Source organism: Papaver somniferum, chromosome 9 (assembly GCF_003573695.1).
Source record: "Papaver somniferum cultivar HN1 chromosome 9, ASM357369v1, whole genome shotgun sequence".
Classification (NCBI taxonomy): domain Eukaryota; kingdom Viridiplantae; phylum Streptophyta; class Magnoliopsida; order Ranunculales; family Papaveraceae; genus Papaver; species Papaver somniferum.
The window spans coordinates 31,970,422-31,988,275 of record NC_039366.1 but is presented as its reverse complement, the minus strand read 5'-3'; the positions used below and the strand labels follow the sequence as shown (position 1 = coordinate 31,988,275).

General features: G+C 37.2%; 2 protein-coding genes and 1 long non-coding RNA gene across 5 annotated transcripts; 1 reads left to right on the top strand and 2 right to left on the bottom strand.

The window, feature by feature from the left end:
• Nucleotides 1-1,512: 1,512 nt before the first annotated feature.
• On the top strand, nt 1,513-5,004 carry LOC113313812 (origin of replication complex subunit 3-like). Its single transcript, XM_026562605.1, has 2 exons — nt 1,513-1,620; nt 2,246-5,004. The coding sequence occupies exon 2, from the start codon at nt 2,251-2,253 to the stop codon at nt 4,576-4,578; it is 2,328 nt and encodes a 775-aa protein (XP_026418390.1). The 5' UTR covers nt 1,513-1,620; nt 2,246-2,250; the 3' UTR covers nt 4,579-5,004.
• A 1,349-nt stretch (nt 5,005-6,353) lies between these two features.
• On the bottom strand, nt 6,354-7,928 carry LOC113307772 (zinc finger CCCH domain-containing protein 2-like). Its single transcript, XM_026556219.1, has one exon. It carries the CDS (start codon nt 7,822-7,824, stop codon nt 6,691-6,693), a length of 1,134 nt encoding a protein of 377 aa, XP_026412004.1. The 5' UTR covers nt 7,825-7,928; the 3' UTR covers nt 6,354-6,690.
• Nucleotides 7,929-8,523: 595 nt separating this feature from the next.
• LOC113314354 lies at nt 8,524-17,005 on the bottom strand. 3 transcript variants are annotated; one of them, XR_003342379.1, is made up of 8 exons: nt 16,626-17,005; nt 16,453-16,529; nt 13,225-13,348; nt 10,487-10,591; nt 9,898-9,927; nt 9,603-9,716; nt 8,976-9,006; nt 8,524-8,795 (listed from the first exon to the last, which is right to left on the bottom strand). It is a non-coding gene; the product is annotated as an uncharacterized LOC113314354 (long non-coding RNA). The 3 variants fall into 3 exon arrangements; XR_003342380.1 differs by lacking the exon at nt 8,976-9,006 and having other exon boundaries at nt 9,886-9,927; XR_003342378.1 differs by lacking the exon at nt 8,976-9,006.
• Between the last annotated feature and the right edge of the window lie 849 nt (nt 17,006-17,854).

Here is a 17,854-nt window from a genome sequence, read left to right as displayed (position 1 = left end):
TGTAGTCTTGACCGAGCGGTCGAGACTCAACCGCTCGGTGGAAACTTGACCTGGCCTGGCTAAGTGGCAAATTTTCCACTTAGCCAGGCCGATTTGCCAGCTCCATAGTGGGTGCAAAAATGGCAAACTCTCAAGTTTGCCACTCCCATAGGAACCGGCTTCAATTACCCCTGAACTGGGCAGGTCAGTCGGGTGACGGATTTTAGATGTTGCACCCGTGTCCAATTCGGAAAACCCATCCAAATACAGGTAGTTGTGCTCAGCGACTCAGCCTTAACAGTATGGGTTTCTGTTTCATATCCTTGTAAGTAACAGTGTAGGAGCTAGAATATGCATGATTAGCAGAAAACTGCCCAATAACCATACATTTTCATCTGACCTCAATCCAAAACTTCAACGTGACTTAGATTTCTGTTTCATATCCTTGCAAGTAAAAGTACGTTATTGTAACTCAAAATGTAATACTGAACAAAATTTTCCAAACAGTGATCCCAAGTCCCAACAAACTTGTTTGATGACTGAAAATCTGCTTTGAGACTTAAAAATTGTCATGTTACCTAAAATTCCCGGTGAACAAAACTGCACTGTAACTTAAAATTTCTATGTATCACAAGCATTTTTTTTCGAGCGAGACCTAAAGTTTGCTTCATGAACGGAAAATTCTTATGGTTTTTTTTGTTACATTGTACTGCTGTCTCTCCTCCCTCTCACTCCTTCTTCTTCCCCAACAAAACCAACAAAAACAATCCTTCTCTGCTCAGATATGAGCAGCTTTCTTCATTTTTACTTGTTTTCTAGGTTAGTTAGTAGATTGGTTTAGTTTTTATTATGTTTTCTACTTATCTACACTGATTTGATGGTTTTCTCTATTCTTTTGAGGTTTATCTTCGCTTTAATGGTGATTTAGGTTATTGGATTGGGTTCTAAGATCAATAGTGATGCTCGCCAACGACGAAATCTCCATCTTTGTTGTATCCGGCGACGAACTCTTCATCGGAATCTTCATCATCAACTTTCCGGCGACAAACTCTTCATCGGTGGTCTTTTTGACGACGGAAGCTTCATCACTATTTACAAGAGACTTGAGCAAATCACTCCTACTTTGGAAGCATTTCTTTCTAAACAAGAAAAACAAACTAAATGGTTGGAATTTAATTCCAAGAAAAACTATCCTTCTTCTGATTTAACCGGATCTTATTCATACTTGTATTTGTCTTACTCCGATAATCCTTCCCTTTCTCGTGTCGGATTTTTCGGTATTGTACTCTCACGTTTCTTGTTACTTTGTGTTCTCTTGTATTCGATCTTAAACTCATGATAGTCTTGAAATCACTCAACTTACCGTTGTTAAATGGGAAATGGGGAAATGGTAAATGGTGTTTTCGGGAAATGGATTGGCGTTAGGGTTAAATGGTAATCTGATCTAACAAACGCACGTGGCATCTTCTTTAACCTAAAGTTACACATTTGTTTTGGCGGGAAAATCACCCTCTCCATTTTTCTCCTCTCTCACTTTCACTCCCCCATCTCACCTCTCAAAGACCAGCAGCCTAAATCTACAATAATCACAGGCGTCCAGCAGGATTTTGATTCTAAGGATTTGATTACTATCAGTTACTGGTGAGACATCTTTCAAAATTTATGCCTATATTTGTTTCTAATCTTTGGTTTTCAAATTAGGGTTTTTGATTTTTTTTTGGTGTCTAGAAATTAGTTAATGACTAAAGTGATGTTTGAAATAGATTTGGCATTGTTCTTGCGGAATTGGAGATGGGTATTGAGGAATTTGAGGATTGGTGTCTGGGGTTTTGATTTTGACTCGAATCGTCTAATACACACAAATTAATTTTAGGTTATATGAGAATTGAACCTTTACTGAAAACTTTTGAAATTTTACTTATGTAACTTTCAATCCTGTGATAAAGATGTGTTTTTATTCCTTTTTCTTACTTGAAAATGGACTAATACAATGGCACACTGTAGAAATTTAGGGATAGTATACCTGGTTAGTGAGTTGACTGAGAATGGAATCGTTGAAATCGATGTGTACAAAACTCGAATACAGTGAATCCCATACTTGAAAGTTTACCTGGTTAGTGACTTGACGAAAATGGAATCCTTGAAATCTTAGTTATCCACGCTTGTCGTCCAGGGGAAATGACATGGTTTGTTTTTTTTTATATGGATGGTTAATGGTGTTTATTTATTCCCCTCATGCACTGACTAACAAGTTTTTTTCCAACAGCATCCATGGAGTCTGAAAGCCTAGATTCTCCACCTGCATCACCAATTGCAGACAATGGGGAAAACAATCTTCAGCCTTTCTTTGTTCTGCACAAGGCGTTGCCTCAAAAAGGAAGTAGAAAAGCTTCTGGAACTGGAAAAACCAGGAGCAAGTTAGCGTCCCTATCTTCTCCTAAAGCTGCAGAGAAATCAGAGGAAACCAAGCAAGTGGTAGAAGAGGATTATGAAGAGGTGCGTCTTGAGGCATTTGATTTGGTTTGGACTAAGATTGATACAACTATCAAGGATGTTTTGAGGAACATCAATATCAGCGTATTTGATGTGATACACCAATGGGTTTGCGAATCTTTCTCTTCAATCAAATCTGCTGGAACCCCTGGTGGCCTACATTCATACCCTCCACTGACTGATATCACTTGCAAACAGATTTTTATTGGTTTTGTACTGACGAAAAATGTGGAGTTTGTTGATGATTTGCTGACATTTAAAGAACTAGCCATGCATTTGAAATCTTATGATTCTCATGTGGTTACTCTTTCATCAATGGACTTCACTGCCAAGAGTGGAATTGGTGGGTGTCTTAGAAGTCTGCTGAGGCAGTTGATTAAGTTCACTCCAGATGCAGCTGATATAAGTATCTTAGCGCAATGGCATTCTGAACCAGCAAACAGTGGAAATCCCATAGTTGTGATCATTGATGATATTGAAAGGTGCAATGGATGTGTCTTATCTGAGTTCATCTTAATTTTGAGGGAGTGGGTGATAAAGATTCCAATCATCTTAATAATGGGAGTTGCAACAACCATCGATGCTCCTAAGAAGTTACTTACATCCAATGCACTGCAATACCTCTCACCATGTAAGTTCACTTTAGGTTTTCCATCTGAGAGAATGGATGCAATCATGGAGGCTGTTCTTGTTAAATTATGTATGGGGTTCGACATTGGACATAAAGTGGCTGTTTTTCTGAGAAATTATTTTTTAAGGCAAGATGGAACAGTTACATCTTTCGTCGGGGCTCTGAAGATTGCCTGCTCTAAACATTTCTCAATGGAACCTCTAAGTTTCTTATGTGAAGGCTTCTTAAGTGAAGATAGTCATAGTTTCTGGATGGAAATGTGTGAATCACTCCCCGAAGAAATGAAAAAGTGTGCTTTTGATTTACGATCTTGTGAACTTATGGATGACGTCACAAGTATGAGCACCGAAACGTTCGTTTCTGGTTTGTCAGAGGTAAAGAGCTTGCGGAAAGACTGGAGTTCTGTGGTTTTGTGCTTGTTTGAAGCTGGGAAGTTTCACAGAATAAAACTATTTGATATTTTTTGCGAGGCGCTTGATCCTAATCGTCAGTCTGGTGCTGTTGAAGACCGGGTAAAGGCTTCCTCAGGTGGTATTTTTCTGCATAGTGAAGAACCGTTTGGTCCTCGGAAAACAAGTTTCATTTCTCAGGCAGTACGCAGGATAAAGGATCTTCCGCCTGCACAATTATCCCAAATGCTTCGGGTTTGGAGAAAACACACTGAAGGGATTACAGAGATAAATGTCAAGGTGGACGAGTTGCTGTCAATGTTAGATTTTGATGGTGAAAGCAAGAGTAAAAAACCAGACGGGATTGGTTCACCCAGGAAGCCAACATCTAACGGTGAAATTAAGAGTCCAAAAAAAGGTAGGATAGGTTCACCCAGGAAGGTAACATCTCCGTCTCCTGGTGAAAGAAAGAGTCCAAAAAAAAAAAGGATTGGTTCGCCCAAGAAGGCAGTATCTCGCAGCCATCTGAATATTGAAAAAGACAAGAAAGCAGTGAATTTGAAAGCTGTTAAGTTACTGGAGAGTATGGTTAAGAAGTATCTAAAGCCGGTTGAGTCTTTGCCGTTCCATGAAATTTTCTGCTTTAAGCACGTCGATGTACTGCAGTCAGCTTTGATCGGAGATCCAAGGAAAATGATTCAAGTTGATCTTCTCAAATCCCATACCTATCTCCATTGCAGTTGTTGTAACAAGAGTGGGGATTCTCTGTTACCATCAATGAATGATACCTCAATTATCTACCAATTGGCTCAAGAACATGGTGATCTGATCAATCTCCATGACTGGTTTCAATCATTCAAGGCTATAATTCATCCTCAAAGTAATACCAAAAAAGGTAAGCGAAAGTTGCAGATGTCACCATTATCTAAAAAGAGAAGAGTTACAGTTGAGGTTGAGTCCATTAGTGAAGCTTCAATTCAGGCGAGGTTTTGTAAAGCAGTTACAGAGCTACAGATTACAGGGTTGCTTCGGATGCCAAGTAAGCGAAGACCCGATTTTTTGCAAAGAGTTGCCTTCGGATTTTAGGCGGCCAGACATCATAGGTATAAAGAATTTTCCAAAATGCAGAATGCATAAACAATACTGTTGAGTTCAATTTTTAGGTGGCCAGACTGTAAAAAAGTTTCCACCTGCGGCCCAGAGAAGCTGCTACTGGTAAGTGGAGCATTTTTTACACTGATTGTTGTTTTTATAACCCATGGAAGAAGGGTTTTCAGTGAAGTCTTACTCTTAATATCTGTTCAAGTTTTCAGTGTGGAGATGGATTAGATGAAAGAAGGATTAAAACTGACTTAGCAGAGTGTCAGCTCATTTTTCCCCGAATTTGTTTTTGTATGAAATGTATTTTTGAGTCAGCTGGTTCATGCAAATGCCTAGTCTGATTCAAACAAGTATTGATTTTATCTCTGCATAATAGAGTTGATTCATGGTAGTCAATAATTCCTTGGCAAATTCGGCATATGCTTAACAAAAATACTCTACTTGTTGCATAAGGATTAAATTTTGCTCACGTCATTTAATCAATCAAGTTATGTTGGTGGTTATTAAGTTACTCCGTTGTGATGCAACAAGATCAAAAATTATCTGACCAACGTGTTGGGGTGGTAAATTTATACAAGTATGAATAATGGTATGAGAATTTTGATGAAGGACCCCGCTTTTTGGATACCCACTAAAAAATGCCCCCATTTTTTTAAAAGTTTTTAAAGTATCCTCACGTTAGTTTTTCCATTTAGTGTTACTTAAGATTAATTTACTTTACATATTTGCCTTTTATTATTGCCACATTGATCTTAGTGTTAGTTAAGACTAATTTACGTTACATATTTGCCCTTTTATTATTGTCACATTGATCTTATACATCATTTTTCAGGTTCGTCGAGTCCGGTTCAGGATCGTTAAACCGTTTTCAGGTTCGTTACATCATTTCCCAAAAAGTGTTCATCATTTCAAGTGTTTTGGGGTTTTTGGTTAGATGAAAACGACCTTCTACAACATTTTTTTAGGTTCATCGAGCCCGGTTCAGGATCGTGACAACGTTTTCAGGTTTGTCGAACCCGGTCCCGGATCGTTACACAATTTTCCGGATCGTCCGATCATTTACTCTCCCCATCAAAAAGATGTAGTACAGGGATAAATATGATTTTTAATTGAAAAGATAACCGCCACCTGCTACTTAGCTACATGGAATTTGTCTTTTGAACTTTAACAAATTTCTAGAAAGCGGGTCACTTTATCAACAACTTAGTGATGCGAAAAGTAGGTGTACTTAATCAAAAACTTAGTGCTCCTCTAATCAAAGTCTAGTTCTGCCACTGCCAATGCACAATTCATTTGGTTCTTGAGAAATTTATGTACAATTTATTTTTGATTCTTAGTGCTCCTATGGACTCATATGCAAAATTTCTGATCCTACACTCGGTTGGCTGTTAATTTGCTGCTCAAGAAGAACTGGACAACTAAAATCATATTACAAAATTTAAAGCGCTCACAGAACATTTTTCCTTTGCGGTTAATTCTGTATTTTCTGTTTAGGGGCCTGTGTGGCGGTGCATTAATTTTTGCTAAGCTTTATTTGGTCAGTTGATAATCGCGCATTCCTACACCCCTAAACCTTGCTAGCCTCGGGCTATTGCACTATCCAGCGGCTGCCGCCCCGCCGACATGAGTGCAGGTAAAATGCTTGCCGGAACTCTTCAACATGTAGTTTTAGACGCACTCAATTAGTAACAGTGAAACGGCATACGAGTATTACGAGACAATTTTTTGCGAAATGAAATGCAACATTTAAACAAGCAGGCTATTCCATTATTCTGGGATATAAATACAGCACATGAAACAAAAACATCACTCAAAAATCAAACACAACTAAACACAACTTGGTACTTGAGAGAAGTACTTGGACCTCATCAATCAAGGAACTAAACAAAACATCAAGCTCTTCTTATATCTTAATGAACCTTCTTCTTCCTTTGAATCAAACAACAAAAATCAAACCAAAATACTAATTAGACCGACACAACCCAATTAAAAATCAATAGCTACCCCTTCACCATCAACGACCAATCCCCATAAACATAATTATATACTCATTATTCTAAGTGATGAACAAATCTTACATATAGCTTCGACCATGGTTTACATCACAAGCTCATTCACCCAATCAAGATCAGGAGGGCATGAAGATGATGATGATTCACCATTTCCATAATCTTCATTATTAGAGAAGTTATAATAATCTCGCTGCTTGAATCCACTATTATTTCTTGGTGACTCAGTAGTAGTTGAATTAGGAGACATAAAGAACTGCTCCTGATTCTCATAATTAGGAGAAGAAGAAGAAATATTGTTATTACCACCACTCCAAGAAAAATTGTTGTCATTGATCATTGCAGCAGCAGTAGGAGAATCATTATTAATACAACTCAAATCCATAGCTTCCAAAGAATTTACCAGCTCCATCAACTTACTTTTATAACTCAACATTCCCAGAAGAGATTGTTGTTGCTTAGGAGTTAACTCTGATGATGAACTAGGAGATATTGTTGGTGATAATGGCGGAGACAATGATAAATGAGAGAACCCCATTAGTGTAGAAGTAGGAGAAGAAGAAGAAACTGGTGACGAAGACGAAGAATGAGAGTAAACACAATTACAGAGATGATGATGGGGTTTTGTTCTAGGACTATCACGAGGAGGGACTAGCACCCTAAGTTGCTTAGGTGTATGAGCAAAGAAACAAACTTTCCGTTTACAGTTCCGGCCATCTTTACAAACTTGAGTTCTATAACGAGTAGGATGAAGCCAACATTCAAAAACACCATGAGAGAATTCACAGGAATCACCACGGAGACAATTACCACGTCTGAAATCAGAACAAGCATTACCTGAATAATGATACCTACGTGGATCTCTTCTACGTGCTTTTTCACCGGGATGAGCAAATGGACAATCAGTCCAATCATGACTTCTACTTCTCATACAACGTCGGATTTTAAACTCATAGATTCTAAATTCATCACTTGCATACGGATCATTCTCATCATCGTCAGAAGTGTTGTTGCATGGCAAGAACTTGTGAGGAAAATTCAGTAGTACTGTTTCAAAATGATCATCATCATGATCATCAAAAGAAATATTTGGTATCATCAAGTTAGAAGATCTCCTAGTAAGAAGCTGCTTTCTTGGTGGAAGATCTGCAATTCCTCCTTGATGATGACCAAGGAGTTTCTTATAATGGTTATTTTCTGCTGCATACATACTACTAGACATATTACCAGAGAGTGAGGGAAATTGCGAGTGAATGAATGAAGAAGATGAGAGTTTATTATATAAATGAAAAGAATTGGTGAGAGCCTGACATACATAAAAGATGACAAAGGTGGAGGGTATGGGAGAAGAGATGCGTGTCTACGTTGTATTTGGTGTCAGCATGCAGAGATGCATATGTGTCTCCTCCATAATGAACTTCGCACTTTTTTATTCTTTTTTTTTTTTTGTATCTAAAAGACGCAGCACACAACAAGCTTGTTTTGTGGAACCCTAATGTGGAAACGCATCTTCTTGTTTTGTCTTCTTAATGATGGGCTCTGTCTAGATTGCTCTTGCTTTCTGGATTATTATTGATCTCATCGAACCAACCTTCGTCTGCTTATGGGTATACGTGGAGAGGTGGTTAGAGTTTCTAGCAAAAACTCTGGTGGCTCCAGTGGAGTAATCACGTCACGTGACATTCACGTGCTCCTATCATGTCCCTTTGTCTATTACCCATCATCATGTAACAAGGTGCTAAGCTAATGGTGGCCTACTGCCCTTTATCCTCCCATGATCCCCTTCATCCAAATATCCTCCTACCTACCAATGTAGGGTAGTAGTACCAATGTAGGGTAATAGTGTTTGCAAAATGTAGCTAGAACCAATTATCACATGAACATTACAAAAAAAAAAAAAAAAAAAAATTTATTTTACAGCTTTAACAAACTACAGTGGTTCAAGATCCAAATCTGGGAATTTTGTTTGATGAAAGTACCAGCACGACTTGTACTATAAAGTATCTCAAGTTACAGACTAAAGGAGTACTACCCAGTGGTTGCGGTTCTATGAAATAATCCACATAAAACAAAGGTGAGATATGTTTACTTGTTACAAGAATTGCACGAAACTGACCCTGTAGATTTGACTTGTTGCCTCCACTTGCAGGGGTCGCTTGATGCCCAACACCACCTCTTTCGTGCAGTCACCACCTGCAAACAAGTCGATATTTTCAGGAAATTAGAACAAAATTGGAAAATGCTCAACAATATGACAATCTAAATCTAATGAGTAAGCAAATGATAAAAGATTTTTTAACACCAAAAAAATCCTGAATTCACTCCAATACAAGTCCTTATAAGTTCTAAGCTTTCTTAAAGATAAGTGCTAACCAGAATAATGTACCCACAGCAAAATGATAAACTGCAAAGAAAAACATTACAATTAACAACTTTAAAAAGAACAAGGAAAAGAGATCACACTTATTTGAAGATTTAAGTAAAAAAAAGTGACGCGCTGTACCTATGGAGCCTATAGTAAGCCAAGCAGACAGCTTGGTAAATGCCTTGTTACGATGTGATCAAGCAGTAAAGGAATGCTACTGAGAAGCCGTAAAAAAAGTGACACTGTACATAGCATACTACTGAGAATAATGAAACATTATTCTACTGAGAATGATACTACGAACACCCTTCCTTGATTGGGTGTAATAGGACAGAGAATGATAAAAGACATTTATAAACCCTTGTTATTATTGCACCTACCAGTTCTCAAGGACTCTGGAGGGGTAAAAGCCAGATTTGTCCTGTAACTGTTCCCGTCTATATTATCTTTCATCATTCCATAGCATGAAAATCTAGAGTTACCCTCCTGCAAATGCTAATCCTAGGTGATACTACTTACATTCCACATTACAGACTAAAGGTATGCTACCCAGTGGTTGTGGTTCTATAAAATAAGCAACACCTAAAACAAATACGAGATATGTTTACTTGCTATAAGAATTGCATGAAACTGACCCAGTAGATTTTGGAGATTTGTTTGACATGTTGCCTCCTCTTGCAGGGGTCTTTTCCTCCCTTGGGGGTAAGGAGTTGCTTGATGCCCAGCACCACCTTTCTTGCCATCAGCACCTGCAAACAAGTCGAAATTTTCAGAAAATTAGAAAATGTTCAACAATAGTAACAATTTCAGTATAATGAGTAAGCAAATGATAAAGATATTTTAACACCAAATAAATCCCGAATTCACCCCACTACAAGTACTTATAAGTTCTAAGCTTTCTTGAAGATAAGTGCTAACCAGAAGGTGTACCTGCGGCAAAACAATCATTCCAAGCTTAAGCTGCAAAGAAAAACCAAAATACAATTAACAACCTTAAAAAGAAAGAAGGAAAAGAGACTAAGGCATAAGGATGCATGTGATACTAAAATATCATTGGGCTGTATGTACTGTGGACTATTTCAAGAATTTTCCGATAGCATACATATGAACCCAAATATATATGGAAACCAATATCATTTCGACAAAGGATAAAAGAAACTAAATGCAACATGAACTAAAGCAAAAGCAGGAGCAAATGCCACGTTTCCAGATTCAACATTAAGTGGGTAAACTAAACCCTATATCCTAGACTCACAGTTCATAACTAGTCCTTCAGCTGTAGAGGTAGAGCCATACAGGAAGTGTGTCATATCGCTCAACAAACATCTTCATATACTGCATATGTTTGAAAGGTAATATGAAACAGGGATTACCATAAGGCATTAACACTCTCGGCATCTAGAAAAAACTTACAATGAAATAGGTGCTTTGCAAGCGTAGCACTGCATATGTTCAAAAGGTAATACGAAAAGGGATTACCATAAGGCAGTAATGCTTTCGGTATCTAGAAAAGACTTACAATAAAATAGGTGTTTTGCAAGCGTATCACTGGGCATAAATTCTCCCCCTAAGCAACCTTTCGTCACCTTCGTAACAACAACTGACCAACTGCTTTTGCCTCTTCCTGAAATTAAAGGAAAATCTTCAGGCACAGGGTATACTATAAAACATCAGAACTTCCCTGCAGATGGTAAAACCGTAGATGATTGAAGAACTGTCATTGAAATAGACTCTTTTACATATCTTAATAACCAAGATAATATAGCTAGGGTACAAGGGAAGCATGATTGTAACGTCATTAGTATCACATGCATCTTTATGACTGCTCTAAATGTACACAATAGATTCCACAAATTGAAAAAGCCTCCCAAAATCATACAACTACAAAATTTGGTTTGCCGACATTTCAAATATTCACCGAACTCCAATCCACAACAAAATAATTGTGTTCAGCCCAATGGTACATAGGAACCAAGTTAGACACAAAAGAGAAAGAAGTTAGTCTTTGGGTCATAATAGCTCAATTCAGACAAAACTAAAACAGTAAGTCATCCAAAGAACACCAACATTTGCAAGTAGAGATTGAATTTAAACTTTGTTGTCTGCAAAATGAGCATCACAAGTCAAATATGTTGACCGGTAGATAATACTCTTCCTGGCAAGCTGGTAATGCGAATAGTCATTAGTTATCACATAACCACTGATAATCTTTTCAGTTAAAGTGTAATAACCACATAACTAGGATCACCAATATGCATTAGAATACATCATATTTAAGTGTTGATTTGAATTGCGAAAGCAAGAGCATTTTGACTTCTGAACAGGTAAATTTGAGATACGAGTTACTAACTCCTACAATACAAACTATGAATATCGGAAAGCAGAAAACTTTGAGATAAGAGTTTACATAGTAAAGAATAATATCCCACAAGATTTCAAATATGTTAACTATATATCTGAATTAAAGATGCCAGGGGCCTATTTTCCAGTTTTCGACTTCCACATGAGGTATTTCTGCAGGAAGGAAAAAAAGAAAAGAAACGGCATTTTGTGTGCTTAAATGGCAGGATAAGATGAGCCCTATAAACAATTATAAGACCGCCAAATTAGGGAGTGAAAAAATGATGTTAAGAATTGATTGATAACCCTCAAAGTCATTCTCTTAAGTACATTGTGCATCTGTTCTTGAAAGAATGTTATTTTCTATCTTTTATCTGATTCTCTTTCATCCAGCAACAACATCCACACCAATGGTCATCTAATTAAAATAATGTTCTTCAAACACACTAAACTCCCTTAAACTACCCCTTTGATGACATTTCATGACAATCTAACTTTCGTTCCCAAGAGTCGATCAGTAAAAATCCTCATTTCAACAATGATAAGCCAATTCCCCGAGGAAATGTAAAATCAGACTAAAATTAGAAAAGGTACATTCTAACATAAGAACTCTAACCAGTGAATAACCAATCCAACACCAACAGACCAAAACAAAACAATCTAACATGCGAAGAAACACACTCCAAACAAAACCCTAACTTTTCCCCATAGCCACCATCCCTAAAAAATAATAGATCATATAACATGGCCAAAGTAACCTTACCTACAAAAATATAAATCACAAGATAAATCCAAGGACCTGAGAAAGTACTTTAACAATACAAATGCATATAAGAGGATTTCTGGAGTACCCATAGAAAGGTAGTGGTCGAGCATTTATCATTTGATCATGTACATATTCAAGAATTTCAGAAAAAGCATGTGACAAAGGCGTAACTTGGAAACAGACTCAAGAAACATGCCAGATCGTACAGGAAGTCTTTTGCACCCAGAAACACTACTCTGGAAACTACAAAGATTCAGAATGCAACTCGAAACACTTTCTTCAAAGTTCAGATTATGATATTCATTCAAGTCTAACATAGCTCACCCTTCCAGTAATCCCACTAGGTATCTTCTATGTATTGATTTTGTCATCCTCATCCCTTTTGTCTTCACCTTCACCTTTTCCTTGCATTATATTGCTAATCGTCTTTTCAACAGTTTTCACAGGTCTTAAAGCGACTAGTTTTAACAGAAAGTTCACCAGCATTTTAACAACGATTGTTTCAGCAAAACGTGAATCAGATTAACAACAATAGGATTTCTCTTGTGAGAGTAAATCCCTATTACATGTGTCAGACATTGTTTATTCAAAAAACAGCTAGTGGTGCGCCCTAAACACATATAGGAGAAATTAAGTTACCAAGAACGTAACACATTCAAAATAAAAGTTGCCACTTTAAATGTTAATCCAAAAGATCATAAATTCAACCAAATAAAGCATACGCCTGAATTAGATCCACCCAAAAGTTTATTTTGGAGGAAGCAAGTCCAGACTCATATTTATCATGAAAAACAAAAAAAACAAGACCAGAGTTGAGCAAGGAGTACTTCGGAATCGAAACTCAAAATTATTGGCCGAACTTTTAACTAGGATTTTTTTTTCTATGCCTTCGGTGCAAGGCGTTTACATGTGTTTGGCGTCGAGAATGAACAAATAACTGACAGTTGGCATGTTAATTCAAAGGTGGCTCCAAGAATGAGGTCCCTGAGATCTTTTCTGACTAATATAGAGAGCAAGTTTCAATTTCTTACGCATGTGAATTCAGTAATGCATCTTCTGATTTTGAGATTTAAGCAAATGCACTTTTATGAGGTTGCAAGTAAGGCTATAACTTAAGAATAAATCACGAGAGAGAGGGAGAAGGAGATAACCTCTGCTTCAGGGAGAGTAGTGAAGCCCCAGTCATTCCTTGCATCTGAAATTCCACCTCCCATCATATTCCAGCCTCTTCTCTAATCAGAACAAGCCAGGAACAACGGGCCTAGTTTTCATTGTCTGCAAAATAAGGTTGATGGATATAAGCGGGTCAATTTGCTAAGACACAAAAGGGAATCGGAATTTTAAGATAGTAATTTAGCATCCTTCACCACCACAGAAAAACACAGCAGTTTTCAGCTCTCTTAGTAATAGAAATGTTCAAGCAGATGTGCAGTCATCCTTCACTGAAATTTATAATAATGCATATAGCTTCCATGTGAAATTCACTTAGCTACAATTTAGTATTTCGGTCAATTTTCCAGTGCTTTAACAAGAATAACTACACTTGAGAAATATGGCAGGCTAAATATCTAGTGGAACATAGTATGTTGAATATACTCTTCAAGACATACAAATACTTGACGAGGCACCCATATAATATATCCAGCAGTCAAAATGGAAGATACAATATAAACGGATTCAAGAAACAAACACTACACTAATCTGATGATGTCTACAATTTTAGACAAGCAAGGGATGAAGATCAATTGAAGTATTCTAAGTGTATGCAAATGTAACCATGATATGGAAACACAGCGACCTCAGAATGACACACACTGGCATGGGGTGTTGAACATGGCTTGATACTCTTAAGATTTTAGTTGTGCTTTATTTGCTTTAGGTTTTTGTGAAACCCAAGAGGCTAATGGTGACTGCAATATCCACAATTGTGCCTAGCGGTGTCAGATCCAAGTAGGAATGTTGATGCTGTACTGTAGACACCTCAAATTTTTAAATAATGCAGGACCCTTGTTACTTGGCCCTAAATTGGTGCAGAAATTCAGTTTTGTACTGTCCCAAATGTATCTATAGGCTAATTGTGCAGCATGATGATCTACATCGATCTAAACTGAGAGAAGTCAAACTAAGGAGCTAAGCTATCATTTGGTTTGTAACTTATTATTTACGAACAGGCACTCATTGCGATTTCTATCTGCATCTTGGTTAACACTTCGAATATTTGAGTGTTCCCTAGCTCTTCAACTAACCAGAACAGTACTTAAGAATTAAGATACTGAGCATAAATGCATAATATTCAGTTTACCACTGAGGCTTAAATGCAGTTAGATATCTTTAATTTTATAAAGAGCTAGGAACACTTGAGTAATATTTGCGGAGATATACGAGCATAATGGCGTTGCTCGTACAGAGCTCCTACAACTCTAGTGAAGAAGGTTGTGCTCCTACAACTCTAATGAAGAAGGTTGTGAAACAAGACTTAGTAGTTTCTTAAACTCTCTTTTGTATTGATGTGTCTTGCTTACTTGCAAATGAGTATACATCATGCCTATTTAGGCTTACATAAACCATCATACATGCTCTACATTTCTCTAGAATATTCACTAGGTATTATCTAGCTTATCTAGACTTCTAACAATAGCAAACTTTGTTTGCACTTATCTCAAAAGTGACCAACAGCCTCTCTAAAGTTTTTTTTACCGGCTGTACATCTAGCTCCAATTCTGTCCATCGAACAAAATGCCGACATTTTCACAAAAGCCATTACAGTTGGATAAGTTCAATCACTTTAGAGACAAGCTTAGCATCACAAATTAAGAGGGGGTGTTGGAACGTCTAATTTGTAATGATAAAAAGATTCTAGAATTGTCTAGCAAAAACTTGTAGTGTGAACAAGCCAGAGCTAGCCGTAATTTGTAATGACAAAAAATCCAGTCTTTCACGGACGAAGCATATAGAGCTACGACACCACTTCATCAGAGAGCTGGTCGAAAACAAGGAAGTTGAGCTCCAATTTTGTCCGACAATTGAACAAAATGCCGACATTTTCACAAAAGCCATTACAGTATATAGGTTCAATCATTTTAGAGAATAGCTTAACATCACAAATTAAGAGGGGGCGTTAAAGGTATTTAATAATTTGTGATTCATTTAAATGAATCTAGATTAGTCAATGTCGGTTGGTGAAGGCTAGTTTTCTAGAATATAGAAAGTCTAGACTGATCGATGCTAATCGGTCATAGTCTGGAGTGTTTTTTCACTAGACTCTCCTAGCCTATTTTTAATCACGTGTTCTCTAGAGTTTTCTATCTCTAGAATTTCCTCTTAGTCGGTTAACATGCCTACAAATAGGCGGTGAATGTTTCATTCTGAATCATCCGAAAACTCAAGTGAGTGAGAGTTGGTAAGAATTGAGTGCCGGAGTAAGTAGTATAAGCCAAAGTGCTATACTAACATTCCTGTGACATTTTCGTTTTTGTTTATTTATTTTCTTTCATAAGTAAATTATCAAAATCTCGCCATAGATTTTGCAGTGTAATGGAGAATAGGAGATTACCAAATTTGTTGGCGCAATGTGGACTTACTCTAGCACTTAACTCTTACTAACTCTCACTCACTTGATTTTTCGGATGATTCAACACGAAATATTCACTGCCTATTTATAAGCATGTTAACCGACTAGGATGAAAATTCTAGAGATAGAAAACTCTAGAGAACACGTGACTAAAAAAAAACCAGGAAGAGTCTAGTGAAAGAATACTCTAGACCATGACCAATTAGCATTGATCAGTCTAGACTTTCTATAGTCTAGAAAACTAGCCTTCTCCAACCGACATTGACTAATCTAGATTTTTCTAGATTTATTTGAATAAATCTTAAATTATTAAATACCTTTAACAAACGCATCGGGTATTTACCACTGAGGCATCAATATGAGTAGAAAACCTAAACCACTTGGCATTTGATCTTTGAGGTCAATATTCAGTTTCTACGATTTGGTTAGCAATTACAGAATGAAACGTCCAATCAGGACAAGGATATGCCAGAATCCCGACACCGGCCATATAATATCATGCCACTTCTTTAACAGTCTTTAAGATTTATTGATGGGCCTAAAATTGATTATCGATAAGTTTCACCAGTGACAAGATATTCAAGGCCATTGTGCCAGTATTGTCCAGTATTACTACCTCTAGTAAACAAGAGCTACACACTCCAAACATAACCTTAACTACACCATCCCTAAAAAATAATCCATCCTATAACATGGCCAAAGTAACCTAGAATATAGATTTATACATCACACAATAAATCCATCAATTCAAAATCAAGTTCTGCAAACACTAACAATGAATCAGATATTAAACAAAAACAAATCTGACCTAGTTCTGCTCAGCATACAATTTCTCCACCAGCTTCTTGTCCCTAAGTCCCTTCCCCCACATAGCCGTTGCTCCAGCTGCAAAATTAACATACTCATCAATGAAGTATAAATATAACAGTCGCAACAAAACAAAAACCAAGAAAATTAGGGTTGTCATTTCGTGTTACTTACTCTGGCATTAGCTGCTTCTGTAAATGTAATACTGAGAATTACCCAAAACACACAAACAAATTCACCGATAATTCATGCTTCTAACCATAAAATCTTCACTGACTCTTCTTCGGTATACTACTGATGATGAAATAAAAGGGGGTGGGTTTGATTTCTTCTTTGGTTACAAGACGAAATAGAAGAACAGTTGATTAGAACCCTAAAAGATAAGAAATAAAAGAAAAGAAAATGGTTTACAGTTGAGATTCAAGAAGGAAATGATGGTTCACAATTGAGATTGGAGGAAGAAAATCTTTATAGATTGAGGAATGGTGCGAAGCTTGAGATGGAATCATGGTTTCTGAGAGAAACGATTAGTGGGAGAAACGGCAAGGTTTAATTTCCTCTACCACCTTGTTTGTTTGTTTGGGTGTGAGTCGTGTGACTGACTGAATTTGACTCGGAACTTGGATCGAAACAGATGTGAGCAATGTAGTCAATATCCGCCGTATCGGCCGATATATCGGGATATTTCGGATATCGGTCCAGAACGATACGATAAGAAGGATATCGGGGATACGATATTCGCCCGATAATATCGGCCGTATCGGTCGAATATCGGCCGTTTCGGTCAAATATCGGCCGTATCGGTCGATACGAAATTTTCCTACATTTCCCGATATGAGACGGTATTGGTCGTTTTCTATAAAGTTTAAGGTTAATTTTGGCGAAGAAAGTCTTCCAGGTGGTAGTAGAGGTGCATGTAGCTCTCGAAGCAAGTTACTAAAGTTACTCTTTTGTTTTTTTGATAAAATTGATGTTATCTATTATATCTTATCCGAAAATGTGTGGAGAAAATGTTTAATATAAAATTATAGTCTCTAAATCTAGAACCGATATCATACCGATATTTCAACGATAATATCCCCGATATAAAATCGTACCAGTGCATCGGTCCCGGCCGAGATGAACTCATATCCGATATTAACTACATTGGATGTGAGAGTGTTTTTTCATCTTTCACTCGAGTCTTACTCGGCTCATACATGTGACTCGGAGGTATTTGAATCAAGTACTCCCTGCGTACCTATATATTTAATAGTTGGAATTTTCATTTTTCCTTGTACCAGTATATTGGCGGGTTCAAATTTCAAAACGATTTTGTATTTCTACTATTCTTATTTATTTGCTTGGGAATCATCACAATTTAGTGTATGTCTTCAATATTGGGAAAATACTTAAGGGTAAAA